General features: G+C 43.3%; 1 protein-coding gene across 1 annotated transcript; it reads right to left on the bottom strand.

Annotated features, from left to right (window-relative positions):
• On the bottom strand, positions 1-27,433 carry arhgef19 (Rho guanine nucleotide exchange factor (GEF) 19). Its single transcript, XM_084186518.1, has 16 exons — positions 26,844-27,433; positions 12,063-12,750; positions 11,405-11,860; positions 11,036-11,177; positions 10,800-10,885; positions 10,296-10,552; positions 9,570-9,730; positions 3,315-3,467; positions 2,686-2,815; positions 2,424-2,498; positions 2,157-2,246; positions 1,713-1,876; positions 1,346-1,504; positions 1,175-1,254; positions 840-944; positions 1-603 (listed from the first exon to the last, which is right to left on the bottom strand). The coding sequence occupies exons 2-16, from the start codon at positions 12,727-12,729 to the stop codon at positions 446-448; spliced, it is 2,883 nt and encodes a 960-aa protein (XP_084042644.1). The 5' UTR covers positions 12,730-12,750; positions 26,844-27,433; the 3' UTR covers positions 1-445.
• Positions 27,434-27,736: the final 303 nt, after the last annotated feature.

Below are 27,736 nucleotides of genomic sequence, written 5' to 3'. Positions count from 1 at the left end.
GAAACAAGTAATTTTTTTCATTTCACTTCACCAATTTTGACTATTTTGTGTATGTCCATTACATGAAATCCAAATAAAAATCAATTTAAATTACAGGTTGTAATGCAACAAAATAGGCGAAACACCAAGGGGGATGAATACTTTTGCAAGGCACTGTCTATGCAGTCATAGCAAGCATGAGTGAAAGAAAATTACTGCTACGCAGCTGCATAACGATATTGCCTAAGAATATTGCTTATGCTCAAGCTATGACAAAAAGAATGCCCTTATGAGCACCTGCAGACTAGATAAAGCTCCCACATCCAGATAATCTAAAACTGCTCAGCTATTGTATAACTGGTGTTGCGTAAAAGCTGGGTCTAATGGATACTTGGGTTGAGAGTTGTTGCACTGTTTGATTGATCATTCCAAGCATAAATGAAAAGCTGCAGGATGGAAAGGACACTTAAAAGAGCTCCTCTTCCAGCTTCTGTGTGACACACTTAATGCGGATGTTTTCTCTGAGGTTGCGGAGACGCGCACTGCGACATGTGATCTCCTCCACGTTGGTTTTCGGGAACCAGCCCCGCTCCCCGTCTGACAGCCGAATGCCCTCCACCCAGCCTGTGGATACACAATACACGACACCCAGGGACATTATCACTTGTGGTGGTCTAAATGTTTTAGACTCAAACTTTGGGTTTGACACATGATAGAAAAGTGTTATGAACCACTTTTAGTGTAAAGGAGAAAATGTAAACTGTTTTTATTTTATTTTACTGATTTTATTTTATTGCCTTTTAAAGTTTATACTTATGATGATAGAGTTTAATGTGAGCTTGCCAAAGGGAGTTTCTCACCGTCACTTGTAATGGTCTTGGCTTGAAGAATATCAGCCTTCTCCAATGTTAGCTCATCATGCTCCTGGGCCTGGTAGCTCTTGATGCATTGAACTTGGGAAAGATCTGAGAGGAGAAACAACCAAAGGTTTATAAATTAAGGAAAAGGCTGTACTTCCGTAAAAATCTATTTTTTAAACTTTTTAAAAAGTAATGCAATATTTTCCAAGTTACAGTAAATGAAACAATAGAAGCTCAGTGACATGACTGAGGTTGGTTTATAAGTCATTGAAATACTTATTCAGCACTGCAAGATGTGACTGCTTATGCAGACTATTGATAAAGCAGCTACTCACCATCATTCTCATTGGCCTGCTCAATATCTTCCAATGGATCAGAGGGGAACATGGCTGTGATCCATCTCTGTTTCCCACTCCTGGGAAGAAACAAAACCCACGTAGAGGCTGTCAGTTCCTACATTATCACTACCATTACATATCATGATAGTGGTATGTATACTAGCTTACTCCGTGTGGGCCTTGAGTAGGATCTGGTGTTTGAGCTGCTGGCCCTCACACAGCTGCAGGTGGAAGATGAAACCTGAGATGCCCTGGAGCTTCTGACTGAGGTCCTTCACCTTCAGCTGCCCGATCTTAGCGTGAACAAACACCATGAACTTCCACGTGCTGCAGACAGACCAGAAACAGGAATTTGTCAAGGTATGCCATGCATCACTCAATCAACCAACATTTACGACATACAGTAACGCCATACATAGTGTTGCATAGCGTAGCAGAGCATAGTTTAGCATACTGTAGCATGACATAACGCCATACATATAAAACACTGTTTTTTTTCTATTCTCCCTCTACATTGTACATTGTTAGTACTCACTCCTTCCTCCTGGACAGCAGAAGACAGTCATTGAACAGATGCAGGTACACAGGCTTTGTGGGCAACTTGAACTTTGTCCCGGAAATACTCATGGTCTGCGTGTCCACTTCCAGCAGTTCTCCATGTTTGACCAGCCAGCGAGACTGGGAGATCAGAGGGAATATCTAAAAGGGGAGATGTATGTGTTTAATGAGCATGAATGAACAATTATTTAATTATTACTGGGTTTAGAGGCATGTGGTTTCTTTACTTGTAATCTACAATGGACAAATGTTATATGGTTAACCCATCCTATGGCAATAATAAGAAATAGGATTTGTTGTTGTCCAAAACCATTAATTCCCAGCAGTGGATAGGGGAAAGGGGAACATGCTGTACATGAATATACAGTAGGTGTACTGAGAATGAATAAGGTTGTTCCTAATGAGAGATGTTTTAATCTACCTTGCCCTCAAAGTGGATCTTCTTATTGAGGTGAATGAGCTCTTCCATCCTCTTCATTGATTGCACGCTGGAGTTACATTCCTTTATAATCTGTTGTGATAAGAACGGTTATTTCAATGTTTTAGGCAATATAGTCTATTAGTAAAAAGTTTAATCATTTCTGAAAAATGCACTGCACTGTCTATGTAATGTCTATTCTTTATTTTGTTTATTTATATAATGACCAGAATTTGGCCTAACTTAAACTTATGGTGTATTTTCTGCTACCTTTTTCAGCTCATTGAAGGCCTTGGTGGCTGTGTCCTCATCCATAGAGCCTGGTGTTGTCCTCTTTAGGATATTCTATAAGATAGAAGGAAGGTAGAACATTTTGGATCTCAACTTTCACCTCAGGACACTGCAAAGCTTGATGCTGTATAGTTGCCTATTCGCTGGTCAGTAACTTGATGTAAGGTAGAGTAATTGTTTTGTCCCTACAGCCAGTCATGAATAGTTTAATTCTATGGTGAACAAGGGAGCTCTATCGTACCTCCACCAGCATCTTGAGCCGTGTGATCCTCTGGAAGGGGAGGATGAGGAAGGAGGCGAGGGGAAGACGCTGGCAGATGGGGTCTTCTTCCAAACGAGCCAGGATGCCTGGGAAGCGAGTATTCTCCTGTCTACAGAGAAAAGATACAACACTTAAAATCTAGCAATATGGTCGGAAAAACCTTCACTGGTATGGATTGGAGATGTAGTGTATATCTGTGGTCATGAACCCTGTTTCTGAAGAGCTACAGGGTTTTGTTCCAACCCAGCACTAACACACTTGGTCTTAATAATAATAATAATAATATGCCATTTAGCAGACGCTTTTATCCAAAGCGACTTACAGTCATGCATGCATACATTTTTGTGTATGGGTGGTCCCGGGGATCGAACCCACTACCTTGGCGTTACAAGCGCCGTGCTCTACCAGCTACAGAGGACCACTTGATGATTAGTTGAACCAGGTGTGTTAGTGCTGGGATGGAACAGAAACCTGCACACCAAATGTATAAACTGACAATTTGAGTGTGTGTACTAGGCACTGAGAAACATAATTTGCAAGCATTATACTTACAGTCTCAAATGTGCAACAAAGCAAAATAGAAATACAAACAAAGTAAGACTGCTCACAACATGCGCTGGTAGGTCTGTTCCTGGTAGGCCTGGTTGGTCACGTAGGGGAGGTAGACCCTTCGCAGGGCGGGACAGTGGGCCAGGACGATGTCAGACACGTCAAAACGCAAGATGTCCTCCTCCAGCCTGTGCTCCAGGTCCTGCAGGAACCTAGAGAGAGAGGTGAGAGAGAAAGGAAGAAAGGGAGTAACAAAGAAAGTGAAAAATCCAGAGAAAAAAGAGCAAGGGATCGAAAGAGAGAGATGTTGAAAGCACTGGGGCTAAGCTACCTGCCATCCAGGACCTCTATACCAGGCAGTGTCAGAGGAAGGCCCTAAAAATTGTCAAAGACTTCAGCCACCCAAGTCATAGATTGTTCTCTCTACTACCGCACGGCAAGTGGTACCGATGCACCAAGTCTGGCACCAACAGGACCCTGAACAGCTTCTATCCACAAGCCATAAGACTGCTAAATAGTTAGTTAAATAGTTAACCAATAGCTACCCGGACTATCTGCAATTACCCTTTTTGCACTAACTCTTTTGACTTATCACATGCGCTGCTGCTACTGTTTATTATCTATCCTGTTGCCAGTGGTGGAAAAAGTACCCAATTGTCATACTTGAGTAAAAGTAAAGATACCTTAATAAAAAAGGACTCAAGTAAAAGTGAAAGTCACCCAGTAAAACACTACTTTTTTTTAAAACTACTTAAGTATCAAAAGTAAAAGTATAAATCATTTCAAATTCTATATATTAAACAAACCAGACGGCATGATTTTCATGTTTTTAAAATTTGTGGATAGCCAGGGCCACACTCCAACACTCACACATCATTTACAAACTAAGCATTTGTGTTTAGTGAGTCCGCCAGATCAGAGGCAGTATGGATGAGCAGGCATGTTCTCTTGATAAGTGCGTGAATTGGACAATTTGCTGTCCTGCTAAGCATTCAAAATATAACGAGCATTCGAACAATGGTGCCGGCGGAGATGGCAGCCTCGCGACTAGCTCTTAGGAAACTTTGAGTTATTTTGTTTTTTTATGTATTTTTTTTTATATTATTAACTCTGGAAATATTTTGTGTCATTACATACAGCCGGGAAGAACTATTGGATATCAGAGCGGCGGTAACTCACCAGACTACCAGCATTACGACCAGGAATACGACTTCCCCAAAGCAGATCCTTTGTTCGCTCTCCTCAGAGCAATTGAACTGATTCCAGAGGCCGACCCAAAACATCGCCGGCAGAGAGGCACTTGAGGCGGCCAGCTGGTTCGACTTAGGATGTGCGCACATCACCCACCGCTTCTGAGTATATTACTCGCTAATGTTCAGTCTTTGGATAACAAAGTTGATGAGCTCAGGGCAAGTCCTTTTGTTCACCCGACCTAGAATACCTCACAATCAAATGCCGACCGTATTATCTCCCAAGAGAATTTTCCTCCGTTATAGCCACAGCCGTTTATATTCCCCCTCAAGCCGATACCACGACGGCCCTCGAAGAACTTCACTGGACTTTATGAAAACTGGAAACCACATATCCTGAGGCGACATTTATTGTAGCTGGGGATTTTAACAAAGCAAATTTGGGGACTAGGCTGCCGAAGTTCTATCAACATATCGAGTGTAGTACCCACGCTGCTAAAACACTAGACCACTGTTATTCAAACATCCGCAATGCTTACAAGGCCCTCCCCCGCCCTCCTTTCGGCAAATCTGACCACAACTCTATTTTGCTTCTCCCTTCCTATAGGCAGAAACTCAAACAGGAAGTACCCATGCTAAGGACTATTCAACGCTGGTCTGACCAATCGGAATCCCCGCTTCAGGATTGTTTTGATCACGTGGACTGGGATATGTTCCGGGTAGCTTGCGAAAATGATTTAGACGAATACACTGATACCGTAACTGAGTATATCAGGAAGTGTATAGGAGATGTCGTACCCACTGTGACTATTAAAACCTACCCTAACCAGAAACCATGGATAGATGGCAGCATTCGCGCAAAACTGAAAGCGCGAACCACCGCATTTAACCATGGCAAGGTGACTAGGAATATGGCAGAATACAAACAGTGTTGTTATTCACTCCACAAGGCAATCAAACAAGCAAAACGTCAGTATAGAGACAAAGTGGAGTCGCAATTCAACGGCTCAGACACGAGATGTATGTGGCAGGGTCTACAGACAATCACGGACTACAAAAGGAAAACCAGCCACGTCGCCGAGACTGATGTCTTGCTTCCAGACAAGCTAAACACCTTCTTCACCCGCTTTGAGGATAGGACTGTGGGCTCTCAGTCTCCGTGGCCAACATGAGTAAAACATTTAAACGCGTTAACCCTCACAAAGCTGCCGGCCCAGACGGCATCCCTAGCCGCGTCCTCAGAGCATGCGCAGAACAGCTGGCTGGTGTGTTTACGGACATATTCAATCTCTCCCTATCCCAGTCTGCTGTCCCCACATGCTTCAAGATGGCCACCATTGTTCCTGTACCTAAGAAAGCAAAGGTAACTGAACTAAACGACTATCGCCCTGTAGCACTCACCACTGTCATCATGAAGTGCCTTGAGAGACTAGTCAAGAATCATATCACCTCTACCTTACCTGCCACCCTAGACCCACTTCAATTTGCTTACCGCCCCAATAGATCCACAGACGATGCAATCGCCATCACTCTGCACACTGTCCTATCCCATCTGGACAAGAGGAATACCTATGTAAGAATGCTGTTCATTGACTATAGCTCAGCATTCAACACCATAGTACCCTCCAAGCTCATCATTAAGCTCGAGGCCCTGGGTCTGAACCCCGCCCTGTGCAACTGGGTCCTGGACTTCCTGACGGGCCGCCCCCAGTTGGTGAAGGTAGGAAACAACACCTCCACTTCGCTGATCCTCAACACTGGGGCCCCACAAGGGTGCGTGCTCAGCCCCCTCCTGTACTCCCTGTTCACCCATGACTGCGTGGCCAAGCACGCCTCCAACTCAATCATCAAGTTTGCAGACGACACAACAGTAGTAGGCTTGATTAACAAAAATAACGAGACAGCCTACAGGGAGGAGGTGAGGGCTCTGGGAGTGTGGTGCCAGGAAAATAACCTCTCAATCAACGTCAACAAAACAAAGGAGATGATCGTGGACTTCAGGAAACAGCAGAGGGTGCACCCCCCTATCCACATTGATGGGACCGCAGTGGAGAAGGTAGAAAGCTTCAAGTTCCTTGGCGTACACATCACTGACAAACTGAAATGGACCACCCACACAGACAGTGTGGTGAAGAAGGCGCAACAGAGCCTCTTCAACCTCAGGAGGCTAAAGAAATGTGGCTTGGCACCTAAAACCCTCACAAACTTTTACAGATGCACAATTGAGAGCATCCTGTCGGGCTGTATCACCGCCTGGTACGGCAACTGCACTGCCCGCAACCGCAAGGCTCTCCAGAGGGTGGTGCGGTCTGCCCAACACATTACCGGGGGCAAACTACCCGCCCTCCAGGACACCTACAGCACCCGATGTCACAGGAAGGCCAAAAAGATAATCAAGGACATCAACCACTGCCTGTTCACCCCGCTATCATCCAGAAGGCGAGGTCAGTACAGGTGCATCAAAGCTGGGACCGAGACACTGAAAAACAGCTTCTATCTCAAGGCCATCAGACTGTTAAACAGCCATCACTAGCACATTAGAGGCTGTTGCCTATAGACATAGACTAGAAATCACTGGCCACTTTAGAAATGGAACACTAGCCACTTTAATAATGTTTACATATCTTGCATTACTCATCTCATATATATATATATATATATATATACACTGTATTCTATACTATTCTACGGTATCTTAGTCACTTTAATAATGTTTACATATTTTGCATTACTCATCTCATATGTATATACTGTATTCTATACTATTCTACTGTATCTTAGTCCATGCCGCTCTGACATTGCTCGTCCATATATGTATATATTCTTAATTCATTCCTTACTTAGATTTGTGTGTATTGGGTTTATGTTGTGAAATTGTTAGATATTACTTGTTAGATATTACTGCACACTCGGAGCTAGAAGCACAAGCATTTCGCTACACCTGCAATAACATCTGCTAAACACGTGTATGTGACCAATAAAATTTGATTTGATTTGAGTACTTTTGGGTGTCAGGGAAAATGTATGGAGTAAAAAGTATATTATTTTCTTTAAGAATGTAGTGGAGTAAAAGTCAAAGTTGTCAAAATTATAAATAGTAAAGTACAGATATGCCAAAAAACTAATTAAGTAGTACGTCAAAGTATTTTTACTTAAGTACTTTACACCACTGCCTGTTGCCTAGTCACTTTGTCCCTACCTACAGTGGGGAAAAATGTATTTAGTCAGCCACCAATTGTGCAAGTTCTCCCACTTAAAAAGATGAGAGAGGCCTGTAATTTTCATCATAGGTACACGTCAACTATGACAGACAAATTGAGGAAAAAAATCCAGAAAATCACATTGTAGGATTTTTAATGCATTTATTTGCAAATTATGGTGGAAAATAAGTATTTGGTCACCTACAAACAAGCAAGATTTCTGGCTCTCACAGACCTGTAACTTCTTCTTAAGAGGCTCCTCTGACCTCCACTCGTAACCTGTATTAATGGCACCTGTTTGAACTTGTTATCAGTATAAAAGACACCTGTCCACAACCTCAAACAGTCACACTCCAAACTCCACTATGGCCAAGACCAAAGAGCTGTCAAAGGACACCAGAAACAAAATTGTAGACCTGCACCAGGCTGGGAAGACTGAATCTGCAATAGGTAAGCAGCTTGGTTTGAAGAAATCAACTGTGGGAGCAATTATTAGGAAATGGAAGACATACAAGACCACTGATAATCTCCCTCGATCTGGGGCTCCACGCAAGATCTCACCCTGTGGGGTCAAAATTATCACAAGAACGGTGAGCAAAAATCCCAGAACCACACGGGGGGACCTAGTGAATGACCTGCAGAGAGCTGGGACCAAAGTAACAAAGCCTACCATCAGTAACACACTACGCCGCCAGGGACTCAAATCCTGCAGTGCCAGACGTGTCCCCCTGCTTAAGCCAGTACATGTCCAGGCACGTCTGAAGTTTGCTAGAGTGCATTTGGATGATCCAGAAGAGGATTGGGAGAATGTCATATGGTCAGATGAAACCAAAATAGAACTTTTTGGTAAAAACTCAACTCGTCGTGTTTGGAGGACAAAGAATGCTGAGTTGCATCCAAAGAACACCATACCTACTGTGAAGCATGGGGGTGGAAACATCATGCTTTGGGGCTGTTTTTCTGCAAAGGGACCAGGACGACTGATCCGTGTAAAGGAAAGAATGAATGGGGCCATGTATCGTGAGATTTTGAGTGAAAACCTCCTTCCATCAGCAAGGGCATTGAAGATGAAACGTGGCTGGGTCTTTCAGCATGACAATAATCCCAAACACACCGCCCGGGCAACGAAGGAGTGGCTTCGTAAGAAGCATTTCAAGGTCCTGGGGTGGCCTAGCCAGTCTCCAGATCTCAACCCCATAGAAAATCTTTGGAGGGAGTTGAAAGTCCGTGTTGCCCAGCGACAGCCCCAAAACATCACTGCTCTAGAGGAGATCTGCATGGAGGAATGGGCCAAAATACCAGCAACAGTGTGTGAAAACCTTGTGAAGACTTACAGAAAACGTTTGACCTGTGTCATTGCCAACAAAGGGTATATAACAAAGTATTGAGAAACTTTTGTTATTGACCAAATACTTATTTTCCACCATAATTTGCAAATAAATTCATTAAAAATCCTACAATGTGATTTTCTGGAAAAAAAATTTCTCATTTTGTCTGTCATAGTTGACGTGTACCTATGATGAAAATGACAGGCCTCTCTCATCTTTTTAAGTGGGAGAACTTGCACAATTGGTGGCTGACTAAATACTTTTTTTCCCCACTGTATATGTACATATCTACCCCAATTACCTCGTACCCCTGCACATCTACTCGGTACTGGTACCCTGTGTATATAGCAACATTATAATTACTCCTTGTGTATTTATTCCTTGTGTTATTATTTTTCTATTATTTATCTTTTTTTCCTCTCTGTATTGTTGGGAAGGGCCCGTAAGTAAGCATTTCACTGTTAGTCTACACCTGTTGTTACGAAGCATGTGACAAATCAAATTTGACTTGAAGAGAAACAGAAGAATCAGAAAAACCAAGACAGAAAAAAACTGAGAGAATCTCATGACATACATACATTTTTACTATACTGTACCTCTCACTGACATCCTTGACCTCGGGGAGCTTGGAGAAGAGCCACTGTCTCTCCTGGGCCCCCAGACACTCCCCCAGCTCCTGGGACAGCATAAAGTGGTCTACCGCGATGGTCAGGCTCCGAATGTACGACGCCTCTGATGTCACCAGCTCAAACTTGGCCTGTGATGAGGAGACATTATGGGCCTTTTGGAAGCAATAGGCACACCTCTCACTCACAATTAAAAACATTTATTTATCTAAATATATTTAGGTCCTCTGTAGCTCAGCTGGTAGAGCACGGCGCTTGTAACGCATAGGTAGTGGGTTCGATCCCCGGGACCACCCATACACAAAAAAAATGTATGCACGCATGACTGTAAGTCGCTTTGGATAAAAGCGTCTGCTAAATGGCATATTATTATTATTATTAAAAAATACTTTATCTAAATATTCAAATCATGACGTTATGGGGAAACAGAGATAAATTAAATCCATGAATGTAATGTTATGACCACAAATGTTATATCAAAATATATTATGTTAACAAAATAGGTAATCCATCCCATAGATGAAACCGATCAACTTGGCTGGTTAATTGGATATGCTAAAAGCCTGTAGTGCTGCCATAGAGATGGATAGAGGCTGCACTTTCCACAAAAGATAGGACATCACACACACCTTCTATTCATCTCTATGAGTGCTTCCCAAATCCCAATCTGGCTTTATGTCACCCTCATGTTCTCACCTCCTGTAGTTTGCGTTCCACGTTGCTGAAGTTGTCCAGCTGACCGCTGGTCCGGACGTCAGGGATGTCCTGCCACAGGGAGAACGCGGAGCCTCGTGACGAGCGAAAGGAGCTGGACGGAGACAGATTGGATGGAGATGGAGTCTCCCCAGCCCCTTCCTCCCTTAGCCCCTCCTCCTCAGCACCTGGCTCCTCCCCCTGCTGCCTCAGGATTTCTCGGTTGATTGCAACATCACTGTACTCCTGGTACAGAATCGCTGAGGAGAGAGAAAGAGAGAGAGAGATGAGAATATTGAGTAAGAAGAGTACATAGGGGTTATTGAGAATTAAAATCAATATTGCAGAAAGTTAAAAAAATACTTTCAGATGTTATGTTGTTATGTAGCATGTGGTTGAACAAGTGTGGATACCATTGCTATGCCATATAAATACCATTGACAATGGAGGTGGAGAAGGGAGGTGGAAAGAACCACATTTTTGACGCAAGCGGAAAGTAAGACTCACAGTTGGGGAGAAACCGTGACAGACGATTGGATCTGCTGACTGTGGGAGGAGTGCACCAATCCTCCTCAATAGACTTCTTCCTCATACTGTGGGAAAGTAGTAGATATAGTCGTTATAACAGTGTTATTTACAGCGGACAACTTTACAACCCACTTCCAACAAAGATGTATTGTTTAAATGCAACTTTGTGAGTTTAACCTTGATATAATACACCCATTTTAGCTGTTAAAACACACTTTTTGATTGTGAATCCGGTGCTACGTCGATGTTGTTGCGTGTTATTGTCAACAGATGGCAGTGGCAGTGCAGGTCCTACAGGACTGTGGGGGGTGCTGTCACTGGCACCACCTGAGCCATGATGCCTGGAAGTGGACTTATCTGGAGTGGAAGAAAGTAGATGGAGGTGGAAGGAACCTAGCAAACACACAACCACTACAGAACGTTGTCTCAAGTTTAAACATCCACTTACATAGAAAACGGCATTGCAAAATTATTTATAGCATTTTTGGCAGTTAATGTTGTTATAAGACATGCAATGCTGTCAGAAACCTCATGTCTAACACATCCCGCTGCAGTGGTGCTCAACCCTGAGGCAGGACACTCACAGTCAGAGCTGAGGTTGCTGGGGTTCTGCCTGTCGCGGGAGGCCACCCGAGCTGACAGCGACTTGCCAAGCTTTAGTGTGAACGAGTTCTTCCTCTGGGAAAGCTGTAGCCGTGAGATCAGCTCCGAGGCTGAGAAGCGCCGCCGCTCGTGTTCCGCCATACCGGAGCGGGCTAAAGAGCTTCCTCCGGTGGCCGAGGAATTCTCTACAGCCCCACAGTTCAAGACAGATGAGTGCTCTGACAACTGCAGCGGCTCTGCGGACAGAGGTGGAGTCTTTCGGGGGTTGGGCCCCCCCCCTGTTGATGAGGGACTCGTGGTGTCTTCAGGGTCTCCCCCGATGTCCTCCTCCAGGAAGGAGTCGAAGGGTCCTGGGAAGAGGTAGTCGCCATCCAGAATGGGGCTGGCCAGAGAGTCGTTGCTCAGGCTGTCTGGTGAGTACACTCGCACCTTACGCCCTAGGACACAACACAAAAAAGACTGAGGTGAAGACTTCTCTGTAAACTACAGCCAGTCATATTGGATATGGCCTTGTACAAAATATTTCAGAAGTAAGATTTTGAAGTCCTACAGATGAGAAAATGAAGGGGGAAAGAAACATTCTCCTGATGAGGACTAACAGAGAGTTGATGAAGTGGAATGGATAGATACTGTACTTACGGATGGACTTTTCCTTGAGGGAGCCCTGTGAAGCCCTCCTCTGGGGTCGACAGGTGTCTGGGCTCTGCAGCGCCGGAGGCTCATGTGAGGATGGAGAGCCAGATGGCTGAGAGTCCCAGTAGTCTGTTTCCCTGTACAGGGAGGACAGAGGGAGGAACAGGGGCAGGCTGAGGGATGTGTGGAGGGGACGAAACACAGTCGACACCGCCATGGGTCTCTCACACAGCTCTTGCACTGGAGGGTAAGTCCTCCTATCTTCCCGGATAACAAGCTCAACGTCGCCCCCTCGCGTCTGAGAGTCTGAACTCAGGTCCGTATCAGTATCAGTGTCATGATCAGGGTTACTCCACCCGCCGCCATTTTCTGCTTCACTCCTCGTGTGTTTGCAATGATTCAGAGACATAGGGGTGGAGCGCTGAGTGTCTATAGTAGGTGATCCACGGCCGTTGACGCTGGGGGTCACAGGCGGCTGCAGCTCCTGCTGACACACGGCGATGTGGTTGTGTTGGCACTGCCGCAGGACAGGCCTGTTGTCCCGGGCCTCGCTCAAAGCCTGGGACTCGCCTGAGACCGGGATCCACATGCTGGGGCTCTCTCCTCGGTAACGGAAGGCGTGGAGGTGAGGCTGGAAGTCAGGGAGAGGGGAGAATCCATACCTGGGAAGCATGACTGAGAGAACACATGGGAGCTGCAGAAGAAAGGAGAAACATGTTTTTGCAATAAACTGAAATATGCCAACATATCTGACATATCTTGCCATATCTGATAAAACAGCACACACTGAGCACGGTTACATGCACACAATAATACGATTATTGTGGATAGTCAGATTAATATAATAGTGTGTTTAAAATGTTTACATGCTTTGCAAGAAGAACGATTTCCCTAATATTCCTGTTTACATGGACACATCTGAAATCAGGCTAACTGATGGGACTTAAATAAATGCAGAAAATCGGCAATGAAAATAAATGTTCTACCACAGTAACCATGTTATTTTTGCAACGGGTATTTGATTCTGTGTTTGGACATATCAAGTTTGTATGTAAAAACTCACTTCACTTGCGCATAAAAGGGAGGCTTGCGCTACAGGAGCTGGCACATGTGCAGATCGAATTCACCGCTGGACTGATTAAACTGTTTACATGTCTAATCGTTTAAAATAAAAAATAAAACCAGGTGTTTACATGACTATTTCTATACTCAGCCTAGTGCCATAATCAGTTTAAAATCGAATGATTAGCGTGCACTCACTGCAGGCTATATTGTATTCACTTATCTCTATTAAAGGGACACTTCATCATTTGGTCTCTCATTCAGGCTTCCTTCTATAGAAGGCATGATATGTTGAATTGAAAAACTGAGTGAGACACCTGTAAACCACTGGTGGACACAGTTATGTCCTTATATGGAAGGTATTGCTGTTGTACATAAAGCAAACTTGCTGTAGCCCAAGTACCAAATGCAGTACAAAACCACTCATCCGCTAGTTAGTTTACAGTTTGTGTATGCCAAAACAAACCAATTAGGTCCCCTTCACTTATAATTGTCCTGGTTTTGTAATTTATACTGTTATCAAATTGTATGTTTCCTGTGATATTTTCAGTTTGTTCTATCTCTCACACATTGTGTAACAATCTGTTGTGGGCAGTGTGAAAGATGTACTGTATACTCGCTAAGGAAGAAGTCTGTTCATTGGAGCACAATGGCGGTTGAACATGGACACATGAACCCCCCCCCCCCCCACCTCTAGGTCTGGCTTTGTGTGGCTGCTGAGCCGTGTCTTCCTGCTCTAATTAAAGACTGCTCCACACACAGCTCTCAGCCCCCTGTACTTATCCTCTACCTAACCCCCCTACACACACACACACACACACACACACACACCTCCTTTATCTACAGATGGCGTGCTGAGCCAGGCCAGAGCCACACACATTCAGCCATAACCCTTCAATGGGCATCCAAACCAAGTGAGACTACATACTCAGCCCTCGTCACCTTTCACCGGACAATATAGACCCATCTATCTCTCACAGTGTTTAATCTTTAACCTGGATGTTATGACATGATCAGCGTTCAAGTGATTCAGAGAGAGAGAGAGAAGGGAGAGCGATTCTGATAATGAGGGAGAGAGAAAGAGAGAGAGTGACCCACAAATGATTCCCCCAGAATTATGTCTGCACTTTACGCTAGTGTTATTAACTATAAACAAATTGGGGGGAATTCAGATCCGAGTTACACGCATGTAACTTAAGCACTTTTCTCTCTACGCGTATTCTGACCTTGAACTTAAGCAAGGGGAAATGCCAGTGCCAGCAAGGTACGCGTTTGAGGTGGAGATCAAAGAAATGTAGATGTGGCGGACGTGTGTAATAAAGCCCTTTTGTGGGGGAAAAACTCATTCTGATTGGCTCGGCCTGGCTCCCCAGTGGGTGGGCCTATGCCCTCCCAGGCCAACCCATAGCTGCACCCCTGCCCAGTCATGTGAAATCGATAGATTAGGGCCTAATGATTTTTCGCTCGACCTGTGTGCACATTACAAACTTTAATTAATAGGCTAGGTTGTAGGTACCTCATGATGGGTATAGGGAAAATTTGAGTATCATGTATTAGCCTAAACCTATTGATGTTACATTGAACTGGGTGAATGGAATATGAATGACAGTCATCCAATATGCTGTAATAGAAATAAGGCCATGCTCATGAACAAACTCTTCTTAAACGGCACCGACCGCCACTGATACAGGTACAATAAGACAGTATCCAGTCCAAGTCACTCTTTCTCTATGGTCTATAACCTGTCCATATCCAGTCTACCACTGTGTCCCTACTATCATACAGAAAAACATGTAACACCTTGCAACCCTGCAATGTCTGCCCAATCCATCTAGACACCTAATCTACTCATAACTACCAACAAGGGCATCTCCATAAATGCATCCGAGTAAGTTATGTATTCCATGCACTCATTACATTTCCATTCAAAAGGCTTAACATTTGCCTTTGGTTGTACAGTGTTTTTTGGGAGTGTTATGGACTTTGGCATAAGCGTTTTCCCTGTAATTTTAGTAGGCTGCCATAAGAAAGAATGTCTACATTGTTAATGAGTGGCTAGTACACTGGCATCGCTTTTATAAAAGTTATGATTAAAGAACAATGTTCGTCATTTTTTAATGTGCGGCATAATCCCTTATCAGACACATAACATGGATACCATAAATTCAATTTTGATGCATCGTTAAAAAAAGTATCCATGCCTGTATCATCAGCCACTTTAAGTTAGCATGTTAGCAGTTTGGCAGGACAGACCATACAGATAGAACATAGTTTGATCTCTATGGGATAGACATGGTAATAATGTCATGGTTAGGGTTGCAAAATTACGGAAACTTTCAATAAATTCCCTGGTTTTCCAGACATCCTGGTTGGAGGATTCCAGATTTCCTGCTTATTCCCTCCTGATTCCGGGCTCCTCCAAATGGGATTTCAGGAAAACCAGGGAATTTATTTAAACTTACCATCATTTTGCAACCCTAGTCATAGTCATACATCACTCACTCTGACATGGGACTCTTGGGATTCACCGCAGATAAACAAAAGACATTGTGACGGTCACTATTTTCCGGTGGTAATAATAATAGGGTATGATGACTGGTGTAACCGTTGGGATTGATCAACAGCCTTTCAACAGTCCGTCCTGCTAAATCTCGATTAATTTGCATAAATCTTTTTATCTCTTTCCAGTTTCAAAGGGACACCATAAGTCAGGGGACAGACAGAGACCTGTCCTGAAGATGTGCGTCTTCTCCCTCATGTCTCTCTTCCAGAGTTATGGGGTCTGTTATGGGATGTGTGTGTTTGAGCAGGCGGAGCGGAGTGGCCTGGCGGTGTGGTGTGACACCGTCCTGTGTGTGTGAGGAGGCAGTGAAGCCCTGTCACATCAGGACACTAATTGCCCTGTAGTAGACTGGGGGACTCTGCCACAGACATAATATATACAGTATTTCACCCCATTGGACATTCTTCGCTATGCTGGTGAGGCAGCATAGCACATTCCCATTCAAGTTAAGTTAAAGTAATTATACTTTTATGTGCAAAGTGGTATCGGACAGTATGACATACTGAGGGTATAGCACTCTGGAGTAGATTCTCAAACTTTTCCTCCACTAGCACTGAGAATGTGAGGAGATTCATTTGAGATTGGAAATACCACCTGGGTGCAGGAGGATACTTAGATGAAAATGACATGAAATGTATTTACAATGAAACCCCACCTGAAAAGCGTCTGCAACTTCAAACACTCTGAACCACCTACTGTGACATTCCCTCAAAATCAAAATACAAAAGTGTCCAGTCGTAGACATGAACGGCTGGGTAGATGTTTTTAAAAAGGGGCATTCAGATGTTTCTTTGTCTGCTCCGGACCCACAGGTGAGGTTCTCTGAGGCCATGGAGCAGAAAGAAAGCCCCCTTAATGTTGACACTTGGTGTGGGTCCTAATCCTGTTCAGAGCCTGGGGCAGCTACTCCTGCCCTATTAAGACATACTGACAACCTGGATTACCCTGACACAAAGAATGGACATACAGCGAGCACCTTGGGGGATGGACACACCTGAGCCTAGCGAGAGAGTGATTTCAGCTGTCTTTGATTGAAAGAGACAAAACATTAGAAAGGTTTCCCGTTAAATATATGACCTCCGACAAACTCGGACTTGTTGCTCGAGAGTCGGGATTCCAGCTAACAGACAGCACAAACAACAATATATTATTTAAAAGCCCACAAAAATGTGGAGCATCTCGCATGTAAACTACAAGACGTGCAGCTTTGCCTTCCCCCTCTCGGGCACCAGTACACCCCCCCCCCCATGTCAAAGAGACAGACTGTGTGAGGGAAGAAGAGCAGCATACTCGGCTTAGTCAGGAGGTTGTGTTTCAGACCTGGGTTCAATTACTATTTGAAATCATTTTAAAAACTTTAGCTGTTCATTGCAACAGAGCTTCCCTGTTACAATGAACCAATAAAAAAGTCCCAAAAGTGCAATCCCGCCAACCTGGCACTCCAGGCAGGCTAAAGCAAACCCTCAAAGTATTTGAAAGATTTCAAAAGGAATTTGAACCCAGGTCTGGTGAGTTTATGAAAAGAAGTACACGTATTTCTTATCTCAATTCAGATATAAAAAGTAGGCTACTGATTAACTACAGACCTGTCATCACAAAGCAAACGAAAGGCCTGAGATTTCTGTACTTTTCAGCAACCTTTTGTCTGATCCACTCAAACAACTTTGTAGGTGTTCTCTGCACCCAAACTGTCAATCAAAGATCGTTTGATGATCTGATCATGGGCCACTGTACATACTTCCAACATTCTGCTGATGCATCTCTTCTATTCATCTACTTCCTGTTTTCTCTCATTCCCTGTTTTCTCCTTTCTCTGCTCCAGCTTCGAACCAAGCCAGCATTTTAGTCCTTCTCTCTCTCCTTTATTTTCTGGACAGGTATGGACAAGTCAACTGAGGGCTGCTTGTTTTGAAACATGATCAGGGTAGGTAGAGAACCCACTCGAAGCTGACCATGCAGTAGGTCTCGCAGGAATATTAGCTTTTGCCTGTGGGACAAAGCTACAAACGAATAATAAACGGAGAATGAAAAAGCACAGAATCATTAGGATTAGGAGGTGAATTGGAGCGAGGACAAAGTACTCTATACTCCTCTCTCAAGTTGGCATATAAATTAGACGCTGTATCTTGCAGCCATATCTGGGGTTAATTTTTTTACTGAATCCTAACATGTAAAACTGAAGGGATTAACTCATGAAGAACACTGTACAACTCTCTTTGATTAAAAAACTGTTTAACTTTATTGTGGGACAGAAATGTATTCTTGTGCATGTGTGAAACCTGCCCCATATGATGTTAGATGCTGTGGGCTGGGGCCATAGCCAACTCAGTGCTTGGAACAGCCTGCAGGCTTCAGCTCTAGACAGGTGTGCAAGCAACACCGTCAGGAAGGGTCTTTCACACACAGCCCCAGGGCCAAGCTTCTGTTTTATAATTCACATACAGGACCACCACTCACGCTCATTTGTAAATCTAATCTTTTTCAAATACTCTCAAAACATGAGATATCATCCAGGGAAAAAGAAGACACAACTGTTTAGTTGTTTTATGTTATGAAAGTTTAGATGTATCCTTCCCGCCCTTCCAAGTTTGATCAATGTATGTATCAACATGATGTCACTACAGAAAATGTGTCAAAAGTTCAATAATCAATTATAATGTTTTATTATATGTACATGATAGAGACATTCAACTAGTGATTGCTTTATGCTCTGACAGACGAGGGCCAGCAAGTTAACTTCCAAATTCATTACCGACCAGCCCCCAAATGAGAACCTTTGACAAACGCAGACACTGTGCACATTCCCTGAATAGCTAGGCTCTTGTCATTCCACTAAAATTGCCCAGTAATCTGCAGCAAGAGACAAACAAAGGGACTGGACTTTCCACATGCAACATTAAAAAGAGCTGCCATTACTAACTATTTAGGCCACTGAGCCAAAGGATAAGAAAGTGGTTCGCCCTGCTTGAACCACCAGTCAGTATCCATTTATTTTATAGGTGGGTTGTCTTCTCAGAGTTCACCAAGCGAAAAAAACGTCATTTTAGAAACCAGGTCAAAGCAAATAGTGAGAGCAAAGCATTTAACATAATACAAAAAGTTGTGTAGGTCTCACCATCCCTCCTCTCATGTTCAGTTCTCCTAATTCAAAGGCAGACCGTGTGTCTAAGGGCTAGCCATACAGCTAGGATTTGCATGCAGCAGTTGGATGGATGGATAGATGGATGGGAAAGGGTGTGTCACAGCGTCCTGTCTGGCTTCCCTGCAGTGGCAGTGCATGTAGATGCACATAGTCAGATACACCTCCAGCCACCCACACCCATGCACACACACACACACACACACACACACACACACACACACACACACACACACACACAATCTGAGTGACAGGTGATGGGGCAGGTGCTCCAGACTCAGAGAGACAGAGAGATGGAGGGGAGGGAGGACGGGGGAGTAGGGAGAGAAGGTGAAGGAACGGGCTGGAGGGGAGGGGTGTACTGCAGTAAATTGAGTTGTAAATCTGAAGGCACATCACTCTCAAATTCAAATAAAACTCTATCACTCAAGGAGGTCCACCATTCAACTATTAACTGACAGCAAGAAAACCTTAGATCAACATAGCCATAACATGATAACTAACCAATGTGGATATACTAAGTTTATAGTCATTTCCCTGGAACAATTTACCACTGACTCAATGATCAGTGATAAGGAACCCACCGGGCAAAAGAAACATTGCATTCACATACATAGACACTCTGTGATACTGTGAAAGGTTTCCACCACAGCTGTGTTGTTGTCTGTGGAGTCTGAGTCAGTCAAGTTATGGCTGTCTCCTTCACCTCCCCCAGACAACAAACATTACTATATGGCTGTGACATCACAGACTGTGGGCAGCCCCCATAGCCAGACATTTATGGTCTGATTCAAAGAGTGCTTTAGTCACACTCAACTTTACCCATTATTTGTTATGGTATATTTTAGCATATTTGCCGATATGGTGAAATTACTATGTCAATACTTTCCTTCCCACAACAATCAATTGTGGTGCTAAAATTGCATGCTTAGGAGCAAAACACTGAGGGGCCGATTCCGACCTACGTTAAGCGCGCGTAAATGGAACTGTTCTCTCTATGCGTATTCTGACCTTGAATTTAAGCATGAGATTAGCATGCTATTCACCAGCTATTCCTTTGGGGTGGAGATTTAATAAATGAAGGTGTGGCGGAGCGTCTACTTTATTTTTCCCCCGATATAAATAACACCATTCTCCATGCACTGTAATTTACATCTTGATAAGAGCTATTGATAAGAGCTAGGTAAATGAGTAATCCGTTTGAATAAGGGAATTGTAAATATAAATGACACTTGTTTTAGATCTATTTTACCTTATAATCGCTGGAGACAAATATAAAACCAGTCATATGGCAGCAAACTGAAGCATATCAACATACAGTGCCTTCGGAAAGTATTCAGCCCCCTTTACTTTTTCCACATTTTGTTACGTTACAGCCTTATTCTAAAATGGATTTAAAAAAAGAATTCTCAGCAATCTACACACAATATCCCATAATGACAAAGCGAGAAAAGGTTTTTAGAAATTGTAGCAAATTTATTAAATAGAAAAAAAATACAGTAATACCTTATTTACACTACCGGTCAAAACACCCACTCATTCAAGGATTTTTCTTTATTTTTACTATTTTCTACATTGTAGCATAATAGTGAAGACATCAAAACTACGAAATAACACATATGGAATCATGTAGTAACCAAAAAAGTGTTAAACCAATCAAAATATATTTTATATTTGAGATTCTTCAAATAGCCACCCTTTGCCTTGATGACAGATTTGCACACTCTTGGCATTCTCTCAACCAGCTTCACCTGGAATGCTTTTCCAACAGTCTTGAAGGAATTCCCACATATGCTGAGCACTTGTTGGCTGCTTTTCCTTCACTCTGCAGTCCGACTCATCCCAAAACATCTCAATTTGGTTGAGGTCGGGGGATTGTGGAGGCCAGGTCATCTGATGCAGCACTCCAGCACTCTCCTTCTTGGTAAAATTGCCCTTACACAGCCTGGAGGTGTGTTGGATCATTGTCCTGTTGAAAAACAAATGATAGTCCCACTAAGCCCAAACCAGATGGGATGGCGTATCGCTGCAGAATGCTGTGGTAGCCATGCTGGTTAAGTGTACCTTGAATTCTAAATACATCCCAGACAGTGTCACCAGCAAAGCACTCCCCACACCATAACACCTCCTCCTCCATGCTTTACAGTGGGAAATACACATGCGGAGATCACAAAGACACGGCGGTTGGAACCAAAAATCTCAAATTTGGACTCCAGACCAAAGGACACATTTCCACTGATCTAATGTCCATTGCTCGTGTTTCTTGGCCCAAGCAAGTCTCTTCTTCGTATTGGTGTCCTTTAGTAGTGGTTTCTTTGCAGCAATTTGACGATGAAGGCCTGATTCACACAGTCTCCTCTGAACAGTTGATGTTGAGATGTGTCTGTTACCTGAACTTTGTGAAGCATTTATTTGGGCTGCAATTTCTGAGGCTGGTAACTCTAATTAACTTAGCCTCTGAAGCAGAGGTAACTCTGGGTCTTCCATTCCTGTGGCGGTCCTCATGAGAGCCAATTTTATCATAGCGCTTGATGGTTTTGCAACTGCACTTGAAGAAACTTTCAAAGTTCTTGAAATGTTCTGTATTGACTGACCTTTATGTCTTAAAGTAATGATGGACTGTCGTTTCTCTTTGCTTATTTGAGCTGTTCTTGCCATAATATGGACATGGTATTTTACCAAATAGCGCTATCTTCTGTATACCCCCCTACCTTGTCACAACACAACTGATTGGCTCAAACGCGTTAAGAAGGAAATAAATTCCACAAATTAACTTAAGAAGGCACGCCTGTTAATTGAAATGCTTCCAGGTGACTACTTCATGAAGCTGTTTGAGAGAATGCCAAGCGTGTGCAAAGCTGTCATCAAGACAAAGGGTGGCTATTTGAAGAATCTCAAAATCTAAAATATATTTTGATATGTTTAACACTTTTTTGGTTACTACATGATTCCATTTGTGTTATTTCATAGTTTTGATGTCTTCACTATTATTCTACAATGTAGAAAATAGTAAAAATAAAGAAAAACCCTTGAATGAGTAGGTGTTCTAAATCTTTTGACCGGTAGTGTACATAAGTATTCAGACCCTTTGCTATGAGACTCGAAATTGAGCTCAGGTGCATCCTGTTTCCATTGATCATCCTTGAGATGTTTCTACAACTTGATTGGAGTCCACCTGTGGTAAATTCAATTGATTGGACATGATTTGGAAAGGCACACACCTATCTATATAAGCTCCCACAGTTGACAGTGCATGTCAGAGCAAAAACCAAGCCATAAGGTCGAAGGAATTGTCCATAGAGCTCAGAGACAGGATTGTGTCGAAGCACAGATCAGGGGAGGGGTACCAAAAAATGGCTGCAGCATTGAAGGTCCCCAAAAACACAGTGACCTCCATCATTCTTAAATGGAAGAAGTTTGGAACCACCAAGACTCCTCCTAAAGCTGTCCGCCCGGCCAAACTGAGCAATCGGAGGAGAAGGGCCTTGGTCAGGGAGGTGATGGTCACTCTGACAGAGCTCTAGTTTCTCTGTGGAGATGGGAGAACCTTCCAGAAGGACAACCATCTCTGCAGCACTCCACCAATCAGTGGCCAGACGGAAGCCACTCCTCAGTAAAAGGCACATGACAGCCCGCTTGGAGTTTGCCAAAAGGCACCTAAAGACTCTCAGACAACAAGAAACAAGATTATCTGGTCTGATGAAACCAAGATTGAACTCTTTGGCCTGAATGCCAAGCGTCACATCTGTTGGAAACCTGGCACCATCCCTACGGTGAAACATGGTGGTGGCAGCATTATGCTGTAGGGATGTTTTTCAGCGGCAGGGACTGGGAGACTAGTCAGAATCGAAGCAAAGAGGAACGGAGCAAAGTACAGTGAGATCCTTGATGAAAACCTGCTCCAGAGCGCTCAGGACCTCAGACTGGGGCGAAGGTTCACATTCCAACAGGACAAAGACCCTAAGCACACAGCCAAGACAACACAGGAGTGGCTTCGGGACAAGTCTCTGAATGTCCTTGAGTGGCCGAGCCAGAGCCCGGACTTGAACACGATCAAACTTCTCTGGAGAGACCTGAAAATAGCTGTGCAGCAACGCTCCCCATCCAAACTGGCAGCGTTTGAGAGGATCTGCAGAGAAGAATGGGAGAAACTCCCCAAATACAGGTATGCGAAGCTTGTAGCATCATACCCAAGAAGACTCGATGCTGTAATCGCTGCCAACGGTGCTTTAACAAAGTACTGAGTAAAGGGTCTGAATACTTACATAATGTGATATTTCTGTTTTTTATTATAAATAAAACCAGTTTTTGCTTTGTCATTATAGGGTATCGTGTGTTGATTGATGAGGGGAAAAAACTATTTAAAACATTTTAGAATAAGGCTGTAACGGAACAAAATGTGGAAAAAGTCAAGGGGTCTGAATACTTTCCGAAGGCACGGTATAAACTTTCCCACATTTTGCATCATTTAAATTGTACAGCCTTTATCTTACAGGGATGGGCACTCTCGAATGTGTTAATTATAGGCTACCCCAACTTTCTCTGTTTCCTATTTCTATCATGTTAAATATTAGCCACTATCAGTATCGACCGTCAGTAGGCCTAATAACCACACATATTCAACTGCCAATTTACTGTTAGTTCCCTTCAGTTGGTATAGCCTACATTATCATTCCATTTCATTCCATTGTTTCGTTTACCTTTATTTGGTTCCTCTGTAAATTATGTCAAGGCCATATGGTTGTTAATGAGGATCATTAGTAACAGTTGAATATATACCAAAAAGGCTCATTAGGATAATTATAACGTTATGGAGTGGAGCACAGACAAAGCCGTAACAATTTGAACCCTACGCATGGAGCAATACTTGGCTGTGTCATCACAGTTCCATGGTTAGTGCAGACAATAGACGACAGTATAACCTACTATTGTACACTATTCTCCCTATTATAATTATATGTACACTCATCTTCCAACATTACCATTGGTTGAAGAACTGAGTGTGGCAATTTTCAGAATTAACAAACCACCATTTTCTTTCATTCGTGCGTAAAGGCTCTGCTAACCAGTTTTTGATGATTCATAAATACTTTCCTAACCCTAAATAATCTACAAATCAGTATTTTCAAATCTACCAATTGGTGCTGAAACGGACACGATTATGCATATATTTAGATGGCTTTCTTTCATTGATCCATAATATTCTGAACCCGTTCTCTCGATATATTCTATTGAGTCTGTGGAAAAAATTCTAACTAAAAGGTACCACTGTATTTAAAGGGATGGCTTAAGATAAATGTACTGAAAACCCTATTGAATGAAAACGCCACGAGAAAATCTGTTGGCCAGTAAGTGGGAGGGTTTTCAGCGGTTTAATTACATTTATTTAGCGCACGCAAGGGAACCACGCCTGCAAAGCCTGTTGCTCACCTGCACAAGGTAAGTCTGAATACCAACCACTGAGAAGTGCATAGGAAAGGCGTGCGTAAGAAAGGCGTAATTTCTTAAGTCCGAATCAGGCCCTATGTGATCAAGAGATTTGTTTCATTTCCTGAAGAAAGTTACATTCAACTTGGACAAACCCAATATTGCAATCTTATACAAAACATTAAGCACACCTGCTCTTTCCATGGCATAGATTGACCAGGAGAATCCAGGTGAAAGCTATGATACCTTATTGATGTCACTTGTTAAATCCACTTCAAATCAGTGTAGATGAAGGGGAGGAGACAGGTTAAATAAGGATTTTTAAGCCTTCAGACAATTGAGACATTGATTGTGTATGTGTGCCATTCAGAGGGTGAATGGGCAAGACAAAATATGTAAGTGCCTTTGAACAGGGTATGGTAGTAGGTGCCAGGTGCACCGGTTTGTGTCAAGAACTGCAACGTTGCTGGGTTTTTCACGCTCAACAGTTTCCTTTGTGTATCAAGAATGGTCAGTCCACCACCCAAAGGACATCCAGCCAACTTAACACAACTGTGGGAAGCATTGGAGTCAACATGGGCCAGCATCCCTATGGAATGCTTTCGACACCTTGTAGAGTCCATGTCCCAACGAATTAAGGCTGCTTGGGGGCAAAGGGGGGTGGGTGGGAGGTTTGCAACTCAATATTAGGAAGATGTTCCTAATGTTTGGTATACTCAGTACCTGTTGAACCTTTTTATGTAACGTGGTTCATTGGCTCTTAATTAATTTTTCTGTACAGATCCTCGTATAGGCCTGGAGTGCAGCAGCTGTTGTACACGCATCAGTCTCCACAAGCAGAGATATACTGTAGGCCTGTAGGCAAATCAGTAGCACAGACTCAGTCACAGTGATATGCCCTCACACATCACAGACACACTCAGGCAGACAGACAGATGCACACACAAACACACAGCCTTTTCCCAATGACAACGCACTTAGTAATAAGCGAGACAGACTAAATGACTTGTGGGTATTCTCTATGAGCACCACCTTGGTTCACCCTCTCTCGCTACAGTCATTAATAATATAATAAGTTAGTGCTACATCAATCTGTATCTAAACTAGAAGAAGTCTTTGAGGACATGGCCTAAATCGAACTTAGTTCGGAAAACAGAGCAGATAAGAGCATGATTGCATCCCAAATGGCACACGATTCCCTATGTAGCACCAGAGGCTCTGGTCAAAAGTAGTGCACTACATAGGGAGCCATTTGGGATGCTCCTTATAGCCTGGCAGGGACTAAACAGTTAAATTGCTGTTGAATGTCAGTATTGAGTCATTTGTTTGTTCCTCATGAAGGTGTGTAAACCGCTTAGCCAGATTGTAGTTCCTATGAGACACAGAGTTAAATGGGCAAACAAACATACTAGGATGCAGAGTGTGGGAGAGAAAAACTCTCCCCCTGCACAAACAATGCTGTGAAAATTACACAAACACGCACACAGACACACATATGAACACACACGGTTGCTCCTCAGTTTAGAGTGTAGTCACTTGAAAGAGCATGAAGGTTTAGAAAGAGAGGGCCTCCAACTGAACTGGTGTAGACTAAGACTTGGAAGGAGTGTGTGCGCACTACGGCGCCGTGTACAGTTTTTTTTTAACAATCCTCTGCCCCAACATATTCCAAACATGCACTTACCTGCCCTGTTCTGCAACTAATCACAGCTCCTACTGTAACCATTACACTTCAGCCTCAAAGCCTCGCAAAGCCACATTTCCCATGTCGTGCCCAAGGATAGGGAAATATTATCGATACAAACAATGCTTCCGATGGAATATATTGCCATTCTATTGTATAATTGACGTGAAAGGTTGAGTCTGTACATGTGGTGTTCCTAAAGTACCTATATGTAGCGTCAGATGTGTGTGTATATTATATGCATTATGTATCCGTATACTGCAGGCCTATACTATAATGACTCATCGACTGTAAAGTCAGTCTCTCTGGATTACAGTGAATGTCAGGGATTGTTATTGTTATTTATTGAGCCTAGTTTACTGTATTATGTGTATAGAGATGTTAAATGTACTTTAAAATAAAGTTTCATTTCCATAACAGTGAAATAGTATGGAGTGCACCCCTATAATACTCAAAATGTACCCTTGAACTCTCACAAACTGTCTCATTCTAACAGCACACCATGTGTTATTGAAATAAAGACTGCACATTGGAGGAAAACACACTCCCAGTACAATTGCCATGAAAATAACAATATGACCCTGTGTTTTTTTTAATATAATGTCAAATCGAGGGTGTTTTTGTTTATCTTTGTTTTCATCTACCTCTAAATCTGTGCATCTGACATGCAGCAACGCATAGCCTGAAAGCAGCACCATCGCACTGTTTTGACTCTCACCCCCCAAAAAACAGCACAGCTTAACTTTCATATGCAACATCAAAATCCGCCCCCCACCCGACCACCCCCTTACCCGAAGGTCACAATAACTAACAACGGTACACACTTGGTTAGTGTACACTTCACTGCATTCAACATTGCATTGCACACAGAGCGATATATACAAATATGTATGGATAGATAGGCTGTACTACCTCATGGGTATCAGTAGCTTCTGAGCTGGATGGTTGCCAGCGACAGTGTGTGAATCCAGGCCATCCTAGCGTCTGGCTGACGCTCTATGTGCTATCCATGACTGCCTTGTGTCCCTCCCAGCTTCTTTAACCTTCGGTCTTCCTCCTTAGCTTTTTACTCCACTCGTCCAGGCAGGGGAACTGGGGGACAGGGTCCTGAATTCTCTGTTGTATCTTTATTTTCTTCTCCCTCCAACACAGGAATTTTCAATGAATAAAAGTGCTCGCTGGTCTAGCTACTTACCATGCAGATCCCTCTTTAGGCTTCTGCTCTCCTTCTCCTCGCTCACAATCCCTCTCGTCCTCTCTCTCTCTGCTACAGTTGGGGAAGTGCACTCTCTCCCGTTCTCTCTCCTCCCTCTCCCTCTCTCTTTTTCTCTTGGTCTCTAATAGTTAGTGTTGCATTTCAACACCTGCTTATAGAAAGAGAGGGAGAGAGGAGTGCGCTAGCAGCCATCTGCGTGAGCAAAACATTTTTCCTTTCTGTGATTATGTGTGATAGTTTGTCTGTCTGTGTGTGTGTGTGTGCACAGGTCGGATTCTTGTGTGTCAACAGAAATGCACTGAAAGTGGATAGAAGGCAGGTAGGAGGGAAAAGGGGTGGGAAGTAGACAGTGTGTGTGCTCAGGCGTGTGTCTGTCTGTGTGTGTGCTCAGGCGTGTGTCTGTGTGTGTGTGCCCACGCAATTAAGCAAGTAGCTACAGTGGCTTGTGAAAGTATTCACCCCCCATGGCATTTTTCCTATTTTGTTGCCTTACAACCTGGAATTAAAATTGATTTTTTGGGGGTTTGTATCATTTGATTTACACAACATGCCTACCACTTTGAAGATGCAAAACAATTTTTATTGTGAA

The sequence above is a fragment of the Coregonus lavaretus genome (assembly GCF_964263955.1).
Source record: "Coregonus lavaretus genome assembly, chromosome: 22".
Classification (NCBI taxonomy): domain Eukaryota; kingdom Metazoa; phylum Chordata; class Actinopteri; order Salmoniformes; family Salmonidae; genus Coregonus; species Coregonus lavaretus.
The sequence above is the reverse complement of the archived record's forward strand: the minus strand, read 5'-3'. Positions and strand labels throughout refer to the sequence as shown.

Coding starts and splice junctions, on each gene's coding strand:
- arhgef19 (XM_084186518.1), bottom strand. CDS start 12,729: ATGCTTCCCAGGTATGGATTCTCCCCTCTCCCTGACTTCCAGCCTCAC. Junction 3,468..9,569: donor GTCAAGGATGTCAGTGAGAG/GTACAGTATAGT, acceptor CTCTCTCTCTAG/GTTCCTGCAGGACCTGGAGC. Junction 2,499..2,685: donor GGCTCAAGATGCTGGTGGAG/GTACGATAGAGC, acceptor TCTATCTTATAG/AATATCCTAAAGAGGACAAC.